Here is a 20,541-nt window from a genome sequence, read left to right as displayed (position 1 = left end):
GAGACAAATGTTGTGTTGGAGGTTGTCTGTTGTCCTTTAGATTTATTTCATGGAGCACTTTGGTTATTTTTACCCATTTTCATTCTCCAGCTCAATCAAGTGGAGCTGGTCAAGTTTCATAGTTTTAAGGGAACATGTTTGTTGTTTGTGTTTTGCCAAGAGATACTATAGAATGCTAAAAAGAGTTCCAAGTAGATGCAAGTGTTCACAACCAATCAAGAACCAGACAACATTGCATATTTGAAAAAAGCATTTTTCTTTATTCATAAATGTTAAATGAGATGTTCCCACACAAGCCGTGGGAGTGACTACCTATGATGCATTATACAAGAAAATGATGCATGTAAAAATAAAATATAAACAAAGATAAGGGATCCGTCATTGCCTCATAATGACGAACCCCCCACAGTTGAGTAGCTTCATATCCTGCTCCTTTGCAGAGGTCCCGTGCCGCTCCAAGTGTCTACAAGAAGATAAGAGAATTGCATTAGAGCTCGGGATACCATATCCTTGCATATACATCATCAATGCATGCACAATCTACTCCTATAATGCATTATACCAGCCCAATCATTGTACGTATCAGAAGCAGCAAGAAACATATCTGATAATACATAGTTTTTGTCTAACAATTTGTCCAATGTGCAGATACAGGTAAAATTTTATCGCTGATTACTTCAATTAAATATGTGCATGTGGGAAAAATGGGCTCCCACGGGGGTTGAGCTCAGCATGTACGACATTAGGGACAGATTATTATGACATCAGTGAAACAATCCTTACCCGTCTCCTACGGTGGTCACAATAAAGGAGTACATGTCGCTCATGGCATTAGGCTGATAGGAACATGAGAATCCTAAATGTCATCACCAACATGCTGTCATAAGCGAGGGGCACTCATTCACGGAGACCATCGTACAGGAGAATTATAGAAGATTGCACTACAAAAGATAATACAACACATAAGGTAGGGATGCATAGGTCTTTTGGAAGTTTTTAAAAGACAGTAGCAAAAGGGCATAGAAAGATCTTGTCAAAAGGCACTTTCAAACATCAAATAATGTTCAGACAAATGCTATACAAAAGATATAAAGAGCAGTCCTAATGTCTGTTACAGAAAAGGCAAGATGGTCACAAAACTTTAACAAATCAAGCATCAAAACTTGGACAACGAACTGATATTGATAGTAGGTACAAGTGACAATGATTATCATAGTTAAAACATAGTGACCTATGCCTAGACAAGGAGTATAGTAGCAAAGACCAAGTGTGCTTACAGGTTCACTGTGTAATGACAAGCAGTGTCAAGGGAGTACGCAGTCATCACTTCAAGAAAATGATTCATACTCCGTATGAATATAACAGCCTGATAGTGCAGTCCCTGTTAGGAATTGCAGCCTATAGAAGGCGATAGTATAGTGAAAAGGGCAAGGTTACAGTCCAAGAGAGTAGCAGGACAGTTATTAATGTGTGAACCATCAGCAAATACATGATTTCATTCACAAGTATCACTGTCAAAAAGTCATATAGCAGCTATAAGAGGATCTGACAGAGCCCATGTTATGAGCAGTCTTGAGGTTATCAACAACAATAATGCCGCAGCAATATTTGCTATTCAAAATAGCTAGGATTTACAGGGTTAGGGGCATGTGTATGGCACAGATTTTACAAGATTCGAGAATACATTTTGTCAACTTCCAACAGATCATTTGTCAAATTCAAGGTCAGCCATCAATTTTATTGTGCAAGAAGCAGTGTAAAGGAGTTTGATAAACTAGAGGATGGGTTTTATTTGCGAATGTGGAAGGTGAAAATGCCAAAGAAAAGAAATCAACAGTTTTACCCATGTTTATTGCTATATGCCAGGAAAATCAAAATGAAATGCCTCGAAAATACACATATGAAGCAGCCTACATGTGGTAAAGGACCATTACCATTTCCAGATTTCGAACCAGAGAAGAGAAACCAACAGCAGTCATTTTCCAAGTAAAATGCCTAGTTTATACTATCAGACATGGAAATAAAATAAAATAAAGCCCACGACCTGCAGGAGGTGTACAATAGCAATATACGTCCATGTAAACAGTTACAAACTCAAGAGCACGTTCATATCTAGGAGCATTTCGTGCAGTCTGAAAAAAAAAAAAGAAAAAAAAAGGGAGGAATTTACAGCTTTTTCCACTTTTTTCTGTCCTTAAAACTGTTTAAAGTCAGATTGCCAGGCATGGAAGCAGGAAAATCTTACTTGTAGCGGCAGTTTCAAAACACGAAGGCAGCCTCAACGCAAACCCTGTGAGAGCTCATGGCGGCCACAATACACCCAGCTCGCAAAAATCACGCTACAGCAAGAAATGAAGACATCAAATGCCAAAGAGAATACGAAGAGGTTCGTATGTTTCATGCCCAACACTCAGAATCATGCCCAGCACACAACAAATTGCCCAAAATTCCTCCTTTTCGTGCCCAATTCAAACCCTAGCATGGTGTGGAGTTCCCAGCAGCAGAAAAATGAAAATATCGAATGTCAAGGAGAAGAAATGAAACGCTTTAGGGTTTCATTACCTTTATCCATCGAATTTGCTAAGGCATCTTTTTGCCTTTGATGTTTATTTTTTCTCCTCTCTAATACCCCCGTAAAATGCCCAGGGGAGGGACAAGTTTCTTATTTTATTTTATCATTTTATAATTTCACATACACTATCTATTAAGTAATTTATTAAACTATCATTGAATAAATATTTATTAATGTAATTAAAATAAATATGTATTAAGTGAAAGTTTATAAATTACTTAGTAAATGTTATATGTGAAAATTACAAATTGATAAATAAAATAAAAAATGTAATAGGTAAATATTCATCAAAGTGGAATTAATTTTGTCACTTTATTGAATTACCTTTGAATTACTTGGATTCTAATATTTAAATGTGCGAAAATGTTTATTAAAGTGAGACAAATCATGACTATATTAAATCAATATCTTGACCTTGTTGTAAAAATGGAATGAATAAATATTTAATGAAGTGATAATAATAATAAAAGATCACTTTATTTGGTATTTATTTACCTTTATTAGGAGGTCAAAGAAGATATTTTTTGCATTTATGAAGGCTTGCAGGCCTGTCAGGAGATATTTTAGGACCATTTATGATACATTTTGTGGCTTTTATGGTTGCAGCATGGGTTGGCTTGACTTTTGGCCTAGCTTTTCCCTTTTCAGACCTGTTTCAGGTCTTTTAAGGGTGGGTTTTTGTTTCTGCTCGCCCAAGAGGTGGAATTTATTATTCATTATCTGCTTTTTGGAAAGCATATAGACTACCTTCCTTATTCATTGTAGGGGTTCTTCTTCATTCATCTTTTTGGCAGACTGTAATTTTTGAGTTTCTTTCTGCAAGGGGTAATGTTTTTGTAACACTTTTTTAGGAATAACAGACCATTGTAATAACTTTGAGCAGTAACAAGAAGTCCAGGCCTTCCCATATTCTTTTGCGATGATGTGTACTTGGTGTTTATGCATCTCTTCGTAGTTTGGATTTGAGACACTTAGAGAAGTGTGCCACCTTTTGTAGTCTTATTTTGCTATTACACTCCACATTCGGTGTGTCATCCACCTCTTGTAGAATATTATATTATTTCTCCTACCTACCCCTAGTATTTCTTACCTACCCTTGTTTCTCATTGAGCCACATGTCATAATTGTGTGCTCGTACATCCATATGGCCTTGCCTATATAAGCAGGTCTATATTCATTGTATTGGTTAATCCAGTTGATCATTTTGCATATTGATGAGAATATAGTTTGTTCTTATCATTTTATTGTCTCTCTTTTATTCTTTTCATTGTGCCCTTGATCTTGGCAAAATCCTACATGGTATGAGAGCCATTGGGGCTTCATTGATTAGTTTTTTGGAGACATTTTGGAGGCTTCTATTTTCGGATTTGGGGATCTTCATTTTTTGGGGGCGTCATACAGCGATTTGGACATCACCGTTGAATCCGGGAGGCCGTTTCCATGAATTTCGACTATAAAGTCTACCTATTTTGGTGAGAATTTTTTTTTCTCCATTTTGGCTATTATCGTACGGATTTCGAAATTTTTTTTATTATTTTCCAAAAAAAAAAGAGAAGTTTTGAAAAAAAAAGCGATAAAAAAAATAAAAATAAAAATTTTTGTTTGTTTTTTGGGGGTCCGCAGACCCCCCCGTACTTCGCAGTACCCTGCGCGTGTTGCAGGCTGTACCTGCACTATCGGAGCTCCCGCCGTCGCCTCGCTCCGCACGCCGCCGGCCCTCCGGCATTGACGCCTCTTGCTGACCAGGACTACCAGCTCCCACCCAGACCTCCTCCTGCTGGCCACTTAGACCACCTGCCGGTCGCCCAGTCACCGCCGGCCGCTGTGCCTCCAACTCGCCACGCGGAGCCCGGTCAGCTGCCGGGACCCCGCCACGCGGCATACACGCAGCTCAGTCAGCTGCCACGTCACCCGCCACGCAGAGCTGACGTAGACCACGCACGTCAGCAGTCCGTACGGTACGACAGTCCAGTCAGTTGCACAGTCACTGCGCCACGTCAGCAAACCGTACGGTACGGACGCCCAGTCAGCAGGGAGGTGAAGTTTTCGCGACAGTCATACGGCCGTCAAATTTAAGCTCGTAAATTGCTGACGTCAGCAGTACATCAGCAGACTTTTGAAATTTTTTGACCCCCTCTTCATTGAGCTTTTCAGTTTTGCAGTCCAACTTTGAAAGGCCATATCTTGCTCATTTTTGCTCTTTTTTTGGTGCCATTTTTTTTGAAATGGGCTAAAATTTCGTGATCTTCGCAGTGGTGTGGTTATTTTCTGATTTTGGTGCACAGGTTTTTCGGAATTTTCGGATTCTCTCAGCTGTACCTGTCCAATCCTCAATTCTGCAACTTCAAAGGCCTCGTTTGAGCTCATACGACCTCCTTTTTAGCTGCCCTTTTTTTTTGAAAGTGCATGTTTTTTCTACTTTCATAATCTATGATCAGATTTTAGAGATTTTGAGTGGAAATTGTACTTTCAGATATTGGTCTTATTTGGCCTATTAGGTACTCGTAATGTGCTTGGATCTTAGTTTAGATCTTTTGCATTATCAGTTTGAGTCTCTTTTGGCCTTATTGAGGCAGTTGTAAAATTGTAATCAGAAGTCCACTTTGCCATTTTTTGCAAGTGGCCCATTGTATACGTACTAATTATAAAGTGCCAAATCATCACTTTTGGGGGGGTTCTTTGATTGAGTGAATTTGGGGGGGTGTCTTGTGTGATTGTGCCTCTGTTCGTGCTCTTTCCATTTTTGTTGCAATGAGTCCTCATAAATTTCCACCTTTAACTCCACATAATTATGCATCATGGAAAATTAAAGTATGGAGTAAATTAATGGAAAACGGTCTCACGCATTACATAGATGGAACAATAACAGCACCACCTGATCTTAAGGCTGATCCTAATGCTCAGTTAGAATGGCTCACAAGAATTGCATGGCTTTTGGAACTTTGCGCAAGTATGTATCAGATGACCTCATTTTTCACATTGAGAAGTGTACAACAATCAACGAGGCTTGGGAAGTTGATGAAATCAGAGGCTACAAAATTGACAACGAGCTCACCAACTTGGATCCCAAGAGTTTTGATACAATCCAAGATTATGTCACCAAAGCAAATGAGCTAAGAGCAAAGCTTAAGGATTGTGGAATTGACAAAAAGGATGCTCAGTTGATATTCAACTTGTTGGACAAGCTTGCACTAGAATATGCAGCATTTGTGTCTAGCTTCCAAACTCATTGTTTGACAGTGGGGAGTTCCTATGTTATGCCTTCATTTGATGCTTTCATAGAAATGTTAATATTGGAACAATCTAAGTTGTTGAACATGGGACTTCTCAAGTCTTCAAAGTCCAAGGCTTTGGTGGCAAATCAAGGGAATCAAGGAAGTCAAGGCAAAGATTCCAACAAGAAGAAGAAGCACTCTAAGTCTAAGCCACAACAAGAAAAAGGACAATCATCCTCTCCATCACAAGGCAATTTTTCATCCTCTTCCAAGAAGGGGATACCACCTAAGAAGGATAAACCAACTTGTGCATATTGCAAGAAGTATGGTCATGATGAGCATCGATGCCACGCAAAGCAAGTTGATGAGTTAACTAATCTTCTTAAGAAAAACAACATCAACTTGCCATCCACCTACACAAAGAAGGATTCATCTCCTTCCTCTTCCTCACAGTCTAAGGGAAAAGGGCAAGCATTTGTGGCTACAACAGGTTCTTCACAGCAATGGATACTTGACTCGGGTGCCTCATATCACATGGGTTCTACAAAGGAGCAGTTTTCTTCATTGGAGCCATCTAAGGTACCTCACATTTACATAGGTGATGATACTCAAGTAGAGGTTGAAGGGAAAGGTTCAGTTGACATGGATGATGGAACCTTTGAGAATGTTCTCTATGTTCCTAACTTGTCTACCAACCTTCTCTCTATCTACCAAATCACTCACTATGGGAATGGGAAAAAGGTTGAGTTTACACCAGATTCAGTTGTGGTAAAGGAACTTGATGATGATGCCTTGGTGGCAGTGGGACAAGTCAATGACAACTCAAGGCTGTATTCATTCTCCCACTTTGTGCCAAGTTCACCTTCTAGGGCCTTGCTTACTCATTCAAATTCAGAAAGTAAGCTATGGCATGAGCGGTTTGGTCACCTCAACTATCGCTATCTTCAGCAGCTCAGCACTAAAGACATGGTCACAGGTCTACCTCGAATCAGTTTTTCAGAGGGTGTATGTTCAGGTTGTTCCATGGGCAAGCATCCCGAGGAGAAGTTTGAAAAGGGGAGAGCTTGGAGAGCTTTGGAAGTTCTTCAACTTGTTCACAGCGATGTAGCAGGTCCATTTCCAGCACCTTCATTTAGTAAGGCCCACTATGTCCTCACCTTCATTGATGACTACTCCCGCTTCACTTGGGTCTACTTTTGTCATTCATAAGAGTGAAGTATTTGACAGATTTCAGGACTTCAAGACTCGTGTGGAGAAGCAATTAGGGAAAGTGGTCAAGATTCTTCGCACAGATAATGGAAGGGAATATGTGACCAAAAGCCTTGAGGATTTTTGTACATTTGAGGGGATTGATCTTCAGCATTCTGTCGCATACACTCCACAGCAGAACGGGGTTGCAGAACGGGGTTGCAGAACGCAAGAATAGAACTCTCAAAGAAATGGCTAGCTGTATGATACATGCACGTTCTCTTGATCCCGCCTTTTGGGCAGAGGCTATCAGTTGTGCCACACACATCCAGATTTGGGTTCCTCACAAAGCTTTGCAAGGTATTACTCCTTTTGAAGCTTGGGCTGGTAGGAAACTGATTGTGAGACATTTCAGAGTCTTTGGGTGTCCAGCATGGGCTCGCATACCTCCACAGAAACGCAAGGCATTGGAACCTCAGAGTCGGCCTTGCATATTTGTTGGATATCCTCAGGGTGTTAAGGCATATATATTGATGGATCCTGAGACACATGAGGTGTTCATTGAGAGGAGTGTTCACTTTGAGGAAAGCTCTCCTAGCTTAGCCTCTCTACCTCCTCCACCTTCCTCCATTGTGGATAGTGATGTTAGTGATTCAGATGATGAGACTCCTTCAACTCTGACTCGCAGGGTTACACCTCCGCAGGGTCCACTTGCAGTTGAGGAGCTTCGTTCTCCACCTCCGCCTAGACCTCGTTGGGCTCGACAGACACTTGAGTCTGTAGGTTCTCTTGTTGGGGATCCTTCAGATACACGGAGAACTCGATCACAACATCAGGATCTACCACATACATTCATTGCTACCGCTTCCGATCCACAGACATTTAGGGAAGCATCAGGGGTTCCTGAGTGGGACCAAGCTATGGAGGAAGAGTATAGTTCCTTGATGATGAACAACACATGGGATTTAGTCCATCTCCCTGAGGGGAGAAAGATGGTTCGATGTAAGTGGATCTATCGAACCAAGTTTGCAGCGGATGGTAGTGTGGATAAGTATAAGGCTCGGCTTGTTGCGAAAGGTTTCTCTCAGGTTGCAGGTGTTGACTATACTGAGACCTTTGCACCCGTAGCCAAGATGAACTCCATTCGTTTGACACTTGCTATTGCTGCAGCCCATGGTTGGGCTGTACATCAAATGGATGTGAAGAGTGCTTTTCTTCATGGTGATCTTGATGAGGAGATTTATATGGAGCAACCACAGGGTTTCATCCAGGATACTTCCTTGGTTTGCAGACTAAGGAAATCTCTCTATGGCCTTAAGCAGGCCCCCAGGGCTTGGTACGCCAAGATCGATTCCTTTCTTCTCTCCGCAGGGTTCACCAGGTGTCATTCCGATCCGAATGTCTACATTTTGTGACAGGATGACTCTCACTTGATACTTGTGCTCTATGTTGATGACTTGATCATTACAAGGAGTACTACATCCATCATTAGCAGGGTCAAATCTGCTTTGCATGACAAATTTGCTATGACTGACTTGGGTCTTCTGCACTACTTTCTCGGGATAGAGATTTCACAGTCACCTTCCGGGATTACACTATCGCAGCCCAAGTATGCTCTTGATCTACTTGCACGCTTTCATATGGCTGATTGTAAGCCTGCTCCGACTCCCTTTCTTTCCAGAGTCGAGCTTGAGGCTCAGTGTTCTTCTCCACCAGTTGATGCCACCTTGTATCGTCAGCTTGTGGGTAGTCTCATCTACTTGACTCGTACACGCCCTGATATTTCATTTGCAGTTGGCATGGTTTCCCGCTTCATTCAGGAACCACATGAGCTTCATTGGAAAGCCGCCAAATGCATCCTTCATTACATCCAGGGTACACATCACTATGGGATTCACTATGCAGCTGGCACAGGACTTTGCTTGGTTGGTTACACAGACTCCGATTCGGCTGGCGAGCTTGATGATCGTAAGTCTACTTCTGGTTACAGTTTTCACCTTGGTTCGGGTCCCATTTGTTGGCAGAGCAAGAAACAACATGCTATTGCTCTCTCTTTGACTGAGGCTGAGTATCGAGGCGCTGTTAACGCAGCGACTGCGACCATTTGGCTCCAGCAGATTCTCACAGAGTTTGGTTTCACCACTCCACGGCCGAGAGTTCTACATTGTGACAATCAGAGTGCCATTGCAATCTCGAAGAACTCGGTCCAGCACCAGTGGACCAAACACATAGAGATTCATATGCACTATATCCGAGAGCTCATTCAGGAGCAGGTCATTGATTTGCAGTATTGTCCTACAGCAGAGCAGGTTGCTGACATATTCACCAAACTTTTCACCGAGAGTAAGTTCCAGCAGTTGCGAACTCTCTTGGGGGTGCGGGATGTGTCATTAGGGGGGGTCAGCTGACTTCTCCTTCCTCTCTTATGGGGGGGACTTTTTCCTCTTTGAGGTTTTGTCCTTCTTCTTTGAGAGTCTTTTGTACATTCATCTCTCTTTTGGGGGGGAGTTTTTTCCCACTGGGTTTTCTCCCTTTCTCCGTTTGTGAGAGATTGCATTGCATGGTTTTGCTTGCATTTGCATATTGTACATGGGTACCTATCATTGCCTAGTAGCCGGGACCTATCTTGCATTGTTGACTTGAGTCTTCATTCCCCTGAGTTGCACTTAAGGGGGGGTGTTGGTGTAAATAAATATTCATTTTGGATATTATTACACTTTACTTAAGTTAACTTAGGATAATGCATCTCTTCGTAGTTTGGATTTGAGACACTTAGGGAAGTGTGCCACCTTTTGTGGTCTTATTTTGCTGTTACACTTCACATTCGGTGGGTCATCCACCTCTTGTGGAATATTATATTATTTCTCCTACCTACCCCTAGTATTTCTTACCTACCCTTGTTTCTCATTGAGCCACATGTCATAATTGTGTGCTCGTACATCCATATGGCCTTGCCTATATAAGCAAGCCTATATTCATTGTATCGGTTAATCCAGTTGATCATTTTGCATATTGATGAGAATACAGTTTGTTCTTATCATTTTATTGTCTCTCTTTTATGCTTTTCATTGTGCCCTTGATCTTGGCAAAATCCTACAGTTATGATCTACTGGGTTGTGTAGGTGAGTATTGTTACTGTCGTATTGTTTATTATTTGCTGTTCTTTCTCAAGATATTCAGTTTGGTGCATCACCTGTTAGGCAGTAGGTTCATTTTCATGTTTTCCTTCTCTTTTCTCAACAAAAAATCATCAAGGTAGTCAGAATTAGGTGATAACCAGTTAAGAACCAGCTTTCGCTGGAGGTTCACTCCATTTTTAGGCAACCCACAGGCCTAGGAGAGTTCCCATGTGTCACAAGCCTGCTGAGTTGATAGCTTAGCAAATAGGGGTGCAGGTTCAAGTGATAATAGCTATATTGCTCATATAATGAATTGTACGTCTTTATTTAAGCAAAAATTAAATATATCAATTATAAATTAAAAATCGTATATCTCTATCTATATCTATATCTATGTATATATATTATATATATGTCTTTGGATGTTTAATGTTGTGGTAGAAACACTTCATTGGTGAGGTGGCCACAAAGTTTCAAACCCCTGCTAGGCCCCTGAGCTCACAAGACTTGTGCTTTCGCTTGGTCGTTGAGCTCATGGGTTTGAACAAGTGAAGTGTGTGGAATGATGGCCCCCTAGAAATGACCTCGTGAGAAGAGATCCTCCATAAGTAGTCTCTTTGGGCTTAGACCAGACTAAAAACCCGAGTTTCTTCAATAAAAAAATATATTATATATTTTTAAAAGTTAAATATTTACATTATAAATTTACATTATTTTTAATTTATTGTTTATTAATATTAATATATATTAATAATACATTATTTTTAATTTATATTTTATAGTATTAATTATAAACTATAGGGGTTTGCTCCTTCCCCGTCAAAGTGCCATCTATAATAGTGCATAATGGTTGTAATTTTAAAGTTAGTGTATAGTATTGATTATATAGTTGTTCGCATCAGAATCCATGGGGCGGGGTGTGTAGAGAGCACGAGTCATATTGAAGTTGCGTTTTAGAGCAGATTTGCCAGCTACTTTGACATTATCTCATATGGCCACACAATTTAAGATGATTGAGGCCCTTTCAAATTCAGTTGATGATTGCCATTGGTCCTCCTGCTCCTCTATTTAGGGTTTTTGAAAGAAAACAAATGGATAAAATAACAAACTATTTTGACGTTGATTCTGCATTGAGTTTCATTCTGTCTTGAGATTGGCCCTATTTTTGGGCAATTCGGTAATTTCACGAGATTTTCTAGGGTTTCCTAGGTTTTTGCAACGATTTTTTTTCACATTGTCTGGCCTTTTTTGGGGGTTTTAACATGGTTTTAACGCTATTTAAACTGTAAAATTGTTGAAAATTTGGTTAGTGATTGGTCATCGATTTTTTTGTGAATTGGGATTTTTTTAGGGAATAAATTGGCTGGCTCCACGATTCTTGATTAATCGGGTATCATTGCGACTTTTTGTAGATTATTGCTTCTTTTTTTATTTCATTATTGACAAAGTCAAAGAATAGCAAAGTCTCTAAAGAATTCATGCATATTATACATCATCTAGTCTTATTAGTAATCTAATCAGTGTAGATGTAGATTCAGATAGTATCAACTTGTGCTTTAGCCAATTTTGGCTTCAATCAGCTACATATTCACCCAAGATGAGGTAGATGAACCAAGAAGTGCCTAAAGATCTCACTATTCTAGTTGTCCTTTCATTTAGAACAACACCCAAAGATGGAGGAAATAATAGAATAAAGAAAATTGCTTAGTATTTGCATTTTTGTTTGTCTTGCATTCATCTTTTGTGCTAAGTGTAGGATGATTTATAAACTATCTAGATTTATAGTGTACTTTTTTGCTAGCTAGTATGCCATTTAGTAGGAAGTTTCATTTGCCACATGCAAGTAGAAGTAAGTTTAAGTAAAGCAATATTTTAAATGAAAAATTATTCTAACCAATCAATGAAGAATTGGGGATTGAAAGTGCTATGAGCCACAATATTGAAATGAAAAGAGGACAGAAGATGCATCCTTGGTTCAATGGTTGTATTTGAAAAAAAAGTTTATAAAAGTGCTCGGAGGCTAGAAAAGTAAGGTCCAAGTGTTTTGAAGCATATTCTAGATTATGGATGGAAAATAGGTGGTATCATCCTTTTTCTTGTGGTGGTGACCTGAAATATTCCACTCCGTTCTGGATATTTTTTATGCTCCCTGAATTCAGTACTCAGACATTTAAACAAACAGTTTGCTTGCATTTATGGATGTTTTAAATGTTTTTTTGCAAGGTATGACCATTATTATTGCAGATTGGTGTTGCAAGAGTTGCCAAGATTTCCAAGTTAAAGATACATTCTTTTCCATGCATTTAACTTAACAGATTACTGCAGTAAATTCAGAATAGTACTCAAATCAGAAATACAGTGAGCATAATTTATTTTCTGACCTTTCATATATTTCTCATAATAAGATTGATATTCCAGCACTTAGAATATACCCAACAAAGAGCAGACTTCTTTTTGCCACGATAGTGAATGTAAAAAACTCCAATACTTGCTCATGCTCTTTCCCACGTCCAGATTAGATGCACAAATCAGATTGTAGATTATCATACGCTCCAGCTGGAAGTGAACAGCTGCTCAAGAATTCTTTTAATACTGTCATAAAATCCCATAAATTAGAGTTTTTAGTCACATGCCAGTGCTTGACTAAGTGCACAGCTTCAAATAAAACCCACGTCCATGATTCATGAAAACATAAAACTGCATATAAATTAATAAGCTGGAAAGCCCAATGTCTAGAGCACAAATCCCTTATGTCCAGCTAATAAGAGAATTATAGCATTTACCTTCCAAGCCAAATCTTGCGAAATACCCAAATAACCTGCAAATTTGCTGTTGTCACACCCTCCAGAGAGGTTTCCAGTTGAAACCTTTAACAATCTAATAATGAAGTGCAATGGTGAATTTTGAATGAATCCACAGCAAAGATGGATTTGTGTTCCGTCCAAACCACCGAGAAACTCCAAGGGTTTTTTTCGTCAGATTTCCTATAATTGAAAGCCAAAGCTCTGAAGCTTCTCATAGAGAAATAATATAACTAAGTATATGCAAATGAGCTCCAAATGAGCCGTTTTATAATTCTCCAAGAAAGCTTTCGGAAAACCCATGTAATTTTCTTTCTCTTTAAAATATTCATATTTACTTGCAATTCAGAATAATAATAAAGTGAACCCTTATATAGTTTTAGTTAACATAAAGTCACTTTATGAATTAATTTTATTCACCTTATATCTCCTAATATTGGCACCTATCTCCATAAAACACTTTATATTAAATTATTTAAAAAGACCTTATAACTCCCTAGGTGCCAAAATAAAGTCACTTTATGAAAACGACTTAAAAATAACTCTAACCCCCTTCATGTCCTCATATCATAAAGTCATTTAATATATTTAATATTATTAAAGTTAAACTTGTTTTAACTACAATAATTTAAGTTAAATCATTATAACACCTGATAATTGCTAATCTTAACTCATGGGAATAATCCATCGACTTTCTAGATATAGATATGATGTCAATTGGCCACCCTAGTGACTTAATATAAATAGTATGAGAAAAACATCCAAGTGACTTACTAAAAATAGTAAGTTTGAATCAAAGTGTCCTAAAAGAACTCCAGAAGGCACACCACAAATAACTAGGACACTGATCTAAAGAATGCTGGAATAAGCACCAAAAGGTCAGTTGAAGAGCCATGGAACACCCTTAGAAGGGTCCCCTAATCACCATGTTAGCCTATGGGGACCAGAGTCATAGGCTAATTTCTAGAAATAGCTGATGCCTAAATAGGGGACATTATATTCTGCCCTTCCCAAAGATTGCTTGCCCTCAAGCAATTTGCATCTGCATACCAAACAAATTGCTATTTGCACATGTATGCCAGTCTGAATATTAGGATCCCATATAAATCATAGAGATATGGCTCCATCAATCTGTTGCGCCACTCTAACATAACTGTCATAAATTTGTAGCAACCTGAGAAGCAGTCCATCTATCATGTAAATTCTTGGATCCTAGGTCTAAGAATCATAATATATTTGGAGAGTGGCCGGATTAGTATGCTCGCATAAATCCATTAAAGAGAGTATCCTCAAGTTGTTGACAACTCCCTATAACTTAATTACCCATGGGAGTGCTCCACTTGGATCCCACAGGCAAAATGGCCATCCACCTTCCTCGAAATCTGAAAATTTCCTGCTACTCTACACTAGCTATAGGTGGAATGCCAAACTACCATTGTGTCCCTATCTTGTATCCCAAAATAGAGTATTAGATGTTGTCCTCATATTTGAATTTTCAAAAATGTGACAACCCCTACAAATTTTTGCTTAAAATGTGTCATTTTGTCTCTAAGGCACGTTTTATGAGGTGCAAAATTCACATTTGTTAATGTCAAATCATTAGGGGTTGTCTTTGGCATCGTTGTCCAAGTTTTGGTGAGTTTTGGCCTTCATTTTCCTAGCTTTCTGTGGAATGTCGGGTTTCAAAGCAGTTACTGCAAGTTGGGGATTTTCCTCTTAAGGGACGCTTTTCGAGACAAAATTTTGGCTTCTTCCTGAACTGGACTAATCTTCGGTTCATCCTTGATCCACGTTTTTAATTTCATCGCATTCTGAGTTCGTTTGCTTGGTCTTTTCTTCAAAATCGGGTTTTTTCCTCTAGACTGCAAGTGAGAAATTTTCCTTCGTTTGCAAGTTAAGAGACCTTTGTGTTTTTAAGTTGTAGGGTTTTTTTCAAGCAATTACAAGTGAAAGTTTATAAAAGATGTGTAACTTGTAGTTCGCTTTTTCCTTTCCATTTTCCGCTTTTGTCTTTTAAGTTGTTTTGTAGGAACTTTTTAGCCAAATTTCAAGTAAATTTAAAAATACAATTTTATGAGAACTTGTAAGCTCTCTTAAAAGTTCCTACTTTCCTTATTTTAAACTTGTAATAGAGATTTTATATCCTGATTGCAAGTATTTAAGTGCTTTTTATGTTTTATGGTTTTGCTTCTTTAAAACCCGATTTTGAAAGATTGAAGGAAGGAGAGTTTTTAATAAAACTTGTAATAGGGTTTTTATAACTCGATTGCATCTTTTTTTGCTCCAAGTTTTAAAGTTATTCTCATTGCTTGCTGTCGGATTCAAAAAACCCGACCACGTTTTTTCCCCAAGAAGCAGTGAACTTGTGGTGCTTTGCAACTTGAATCCGATTCTCATGGGAGTGGCGCCATGAATGTATGCCGACATGGGGGCCTTTTGCTTCCATTTTTGCTGTTTTAAGCTCCGCGTTTCTTGGCGTTTGACCGCGTATTACACCTTTGTGTGATGCGTTTTGCATCCAACCTTCAATGTGAAGTGTTTGGTGCCAAATGGGTTTCTTCTTCCAGGCTGTTTTTTGTGCTTTGGGTTGAATGCAAAACCGTTTTACTTATTGCAAGAAATGTGACATGGTGGCTCCTTCATCTATTTATAGAGCATTTCGGTTCTTCCCAAGTTCATTTGTTTTTGTCTAGGGCATTTGATCAAGCAAGGTATGTAATTTTCAGTTTTATTTTGCTTTCTTTTTGTTGTTTTAAGTTTTCTTGTTTGACCAAGTTTTGTAAATAATCTTGCTCTTGTTCTAATTTTGGGTTTCTAAAAGATCTTCCCAAATTGATTGGTTCTTTGAATGCAATTTGTAAATTTGTATGATTTTCCCCTCTTGCAAATTTTTCCTATTTACTTGTATTCGGGATTTTGAAACCCAATTACAAGTAACAGTGATAACATTGATTTTCCCCTTGGTAAAAGGAGTTAATATTCTTTTTATGTTGAGTGTTCAACTCAGTCTACTTGCAATCGGAATTTTAAAACCCGAACGTAGTTACGTCTTCAAAAAAGTTTTTCCCTTCACTGCACTTGCAGTCAGCCTTCCAGAACCCGAAATTGGTCCAAAATGCACTAAAAAACACTTGAAAAATGAGTCTTAAAGGTCCAATTGCAAGTGCAAACTTGTAGTTACGCATTACACAGATGAAGTTGCATGTTTGTTCTCCACAATTGCAAGTTAGTGCTCTTATTTTTCCACACATGTAATGCAGTCCTGAAAACCCGAAATTCACTTGTGAGCCCATTTATTTTTGCATCAAATTATCCCTTCCCTTGTCAATCTTGTTTGCACACACGATCTATCAAACCAACAAATCAAGGCATGGGTATTGTTTTATTAGAATATCATCTTGAATAAGGTGTTATGGGTTCTTCATCGGTGAACAAAAGAAGAGATACAACAGCAATTCAGGGATGCAAATTATAGAATGCTTTCAAGGCAGAGATGGTCATAACATGAAGAGAGGAAGGCAACCCTTTCCCTCACGAAGAAATGGTACTACCCCAAGCATGTGAAAGGTTGGAGTTCACCGGTTAAAGACACAAAGACTATCAAGGGTGCAAGTTCTTGTTCCAGTTCAAGATGTCATTTACCTCAATCACAGAGTGTCTTGTAGCAGCATGAAGATTTTCAAAACAGAGGATGATGAAGTTAGAGTCGTGTCTTCGGACACAAAATAGTTTCAATTGTGTATTTGTAATTTTGTTTTGACAAGTTACATTTAAAAACAAGTTTTGTAATTGCAAGTGTCACTTTCACTTGCACTTTTGTAAAATGTAATTACATGTAAAGCAACTACAAGTTGAGTTAGATTAGGACTGTAGTTGGAATAAGTCATGGTGGTTGCGAGAATTTCTCAAGTTAGTTGGGATCCTCCCACCTTTTTCTCAAGGCCCCTCTCCTATAAATACTTGAGGGGGTCTATTTTAATCGATATATTTTTTAGAAAGCAAGCAAGTAAACTCTGCCAAAATTTACAGCAAGAAAGACTTTGTGGTTTTTTTGTGTAAGTTGAAGTTGAAAGGAATAGAAGAGAATCATTCAAGGATTTAGACTTTGTGCTGAATCCCTTAAGTGTTGTGTTCATTATTGCACTTCTTGCATCTGATTCTTGAGAGCTTAATCAAATTTGTTTTGCAGACTTTGTGCTGCAAATATTGGAGGTTAATATAGATTAAAGTAGAGTTCTTATCAAGGAAGGTTGTAGGACTTTGTGTCTACACTTGTTCTTGAAAGAAATTAGAGTAGAAATTGATTTGTGTTAAGAAACAACTGCGAGACTTTGAGTTCACACTAATTCTTGTTGTTTTGTGCTAAAAGTGGCAATATACTTCAGACTTTGTGCTGCTGTACCTTGCACTTGTTCTTATTGTCATAAAAAGGTAGATAGGATTTCAGATGCTCAAAACTTTGCGTTTGATATCGTTTTCTCGTCTTGGAGGAAGTAATGGAAGTCTTTGTGCTTTCAGGAAACTTTATTTCCTCTCTCATTTTACTTTATAAAGTGTTGTTGATTATTCATTTACAATTGCTGTTACTTTTCTGTAAAGAGAAACGAATATGTTTTTTCTTGAAAGAAGAAGAAAGACTGTTGTATCACCCATATTAGATTAGTTTAGTTTTTAGATAGGGGGAGCCTTCCCTAAATTAGGAGAGTTTTATACTTGCACACTGTAGCTGAAACCATAATTTTGTACATTTTCCAGGTGTACAAAATTTTCACCCAACATTAGAGACCATCCCTGAGAAGCAAACGAGAAGGCCTATAGGATTTGGTTCCTTCCTTTGCAGAGGGAAGCACCTCATACCAGTCATCCACACCACTCTTATGTGTCATTCGGAACGTAAAATCATCGGTAGGTGGGCTGAATGAAAAAAAATATGTATGTCTCATGGTGTAATCATAGTGAAATGCACTGATAGGCTTTGATGGAAGTCTTGAATCAATACTAAGACTCTAGACCTCATTGTGTAAGTTAGGAATCTGACCATGGAGCGAAAAGATTGATCATCATGCACAATCTACCTACTAAGCCCAGCTGAATCACACTCATCCTGCTCTACCATTGTGTTATCATCATGCATACCCCCAGTGATAATGGAACCACTACTGCCATTGGATATTTCATTACTGCAGACATCATTAAGTCCATCATTGATTTGTACAATCTTTATAGCCCTTGAAGTAGCTTCTTGCACCTTGTTCCTTGCAAATGCTCTTTCTAGCTTGCTTTGCAAACATGAAGGCACGGTTTCTACCTGCAAGCAATTGTAAGTAATCTGATTTTATTTTTTTCAAGTGCATGTTCGATTGCTTGCAAATTTGATGTTGAGACTCCATCCCATTTCATCCCTCATTAAAGTGAACTATCTAGATGAGGTATTTAATGGAAAGAAAAAATGGTTTCTTTTGGCTAGGAGATTGCCTTAGTTAGTCTCGTAGGTGGCATATTTCAATCTCAATTATGTAGATTGAATGTTTTAGAGTGTGTATTCCTCGTGTAATAGAATGTGAAATGATGTAAATGCTTTAGGATTCAAAATTGATAGAGTTCTCTTCAGTTGTGTCTTTTGCTTTTGTCTGCCGAGGGTTCAAGGATTCAAAATTGCTAGAGTTCTCTTCAGTTGTGTCTTGTGCTTTGTCTACCGAGGGTTCAAGGAAGTGAATCACTAGGGATGTGAGAGGGTAATGAAACAATGCAAGGTTGCAGGTATTGTCGATAGAATGCAAAAGTAAATAATGGAATCTCTTTAAGAGTAATCATGATGGTAGTAATGAGTTATAGGAAGGTCATGAAGAAAGAGGTCATATGTTGATTGCCAAAAAGCAATGGAAGCTCTAAGTTGTTCACGGGGATCATACAAGAAAAGCCAATGAATTGGAAAGGTTTCAAGAGCCAAGAGGCTGTCTTTTAGTGATTGAGAGAGTTAAATGAAGATAAAATCACATTTTTTTTATAAAACTACCTCAAGTTGGCTGTTTTAAAACTTAGAAAAGCCACATATATATGAGTCTTTAAGAAATAGCAAGAAAACATCTACAATAATAATAAGATGTCACATATAAAACTAAGAATAGCTACTTATGTTACCAAAGAAAATACTACCTCCATTACCACTGGTAAGAACACAACCTAATAGCTTTTGACATGTTTTCATGATTTCTTACATTATGGGCATTGTTCTTCTATTAATGTCATATCGATGCTTTTCTAGGAGAAAAATGAAATTACTGAAAGTGAACATAATTTTCATTACTATGTCAAGAATATTTTGTTTGCAAGAGGGACAAGAATTTTTGGTACAAACACACACATATACATAAATTATTGTATATATACTTATATGCATATATAAATACATACATATGTGTGTATATAATAACTAGTAAAAGATTTTATGATCGTTTGTATTTAATAATGATGCTTTGAATATAAAGTGTATATATTTATGTTTAATACCTCTGTTCAGAAGTTCAGACCAATAGATATAACACGTTATGTTCTAGCACCATATCATTGGTCCTATACGAAAAAAAAATAAGCATTACTGATTGATAACTGAGAGATGAAATGAACTTAGTAGAACTGATTTTTTACAAAATAAGATATTTAGATGCATAACACTTTCTTAGATTGCAACATAAACTTCAAAATTGAAAGCTAAATTCTCTGCATCTGATGAGATGTTGTAAATGTAGAATAATTAGTGGAAAATAACTTATTTTGAAAGCTAGATAAAACAGCAGCAATATATGGCATTTTTTCCTTTGAATTGGTCGTTCAAATTTGTATTTTTTTTTGAGTCATTCATAATTTTATGCTATTATTATTTATCAAAAGAATTATTTTATAATTTATGCAATGCACAGAAATGTTCTTATCATGACTAGTATTATTGTCAGAATATCTAAAGGTAGTGATGCCAATTTTATGTCCTGCATAATGTCCTTACACCTTGTGGTTTCTGTATTTGGTTAAGAATGCATTGCACATTGATGTCTTTCGATCAATGAAAACTATGGGAACTGTAAAAACAAGCAGGAGTTATAGTTAAATTCACTCTATAGTGCTTGCACTAGGTAGATTAGCATATTAGGTGTAAAGATCAATATTGAGCTAAAGGAATACTAATATCTCTAATTTATTCTTTTCTTGCTACTGTTTTACATTGTGGGACTTCTGTTTCTTTTTCTTATTTAGTATCTGTCTGTTTTTCATATTGCAGGCAATTGCTGTTGCCTCATGTCTCAAAGATTCCTGGCCAGTACTTGTTGTCACACCCTCTGCATTGCGTCTACAATGGGCTTATGTATTGTTTGAAATTAACTTTTTCATGATTCATTTTTGTGCACCACCCAAAGATGTGAAATCCTTTTATCATTAAATATATTTGTCAGGGATTACTCTCAATCTTTTGTAATTTTGGAATGTGTATTGGCAGATGATTAATCAGTGGCTCCATATATGCTCGTCGGAAATATCGGTACTATTTATTTTATTCCTTATCTACTCTAAATTGTTATTTTAAAACGTCGTTTGCAAGTGTATGAGAAAATTCTCTTTTGTAATATTAGTCTAGGCAAATTAAGTAAATG

General features: G+C 37.8%; 1 protein-coding gene across 4 annotated transcripts in view; it reads left to right on the top strand.

The window, feature by feature from the left end:
• LOC131031948 (uncharacterized) overlaps positions 1–20,541 on the top strand; it is a 297,244-nt gene that overhangs the window by 106,288 nt on the left and 170,415 nt on the right. For all 4 annotated transcript variants that reach the window (XR_009103347.2, XM_057962824.2, XM_057962817.2 and 1 more), the window contains exons 15-16: positions 20,172–20,255; positions 20,388–20,429. Coding sequence is in view for 3 of the 4 variants with exons in the window: in XM_057962824.2 (XP_057818807.2) it covers positions 20,172–20,255; positions 20,388–20,429 (126 nt within the window). In the remaining variant the exon portion in view is untranslated. The remainder of the gene's footprint in view (positions 1–20,171; positions 20,256–20,387; positions 20,430–20,541) is intronic.

Source organism: Cryptomeria japonica, chromosome 6, assembly GCF_030272615.1.
Source record: "Cryptomeria japonica chromosome 6, Sugi_1.0, whole genome shotgun sequence".
NCBI lineage: Eukaryota > Viridiplantae > Streptophyta > Pinopsida > Cupressales > Cupressaceae > Cryptomeria > Cryptomeria japonica.
Note: the sequence above shows the minus strand (reverse complement) of the source record. Positions and strands in the feature narration are given on the sequence as shown.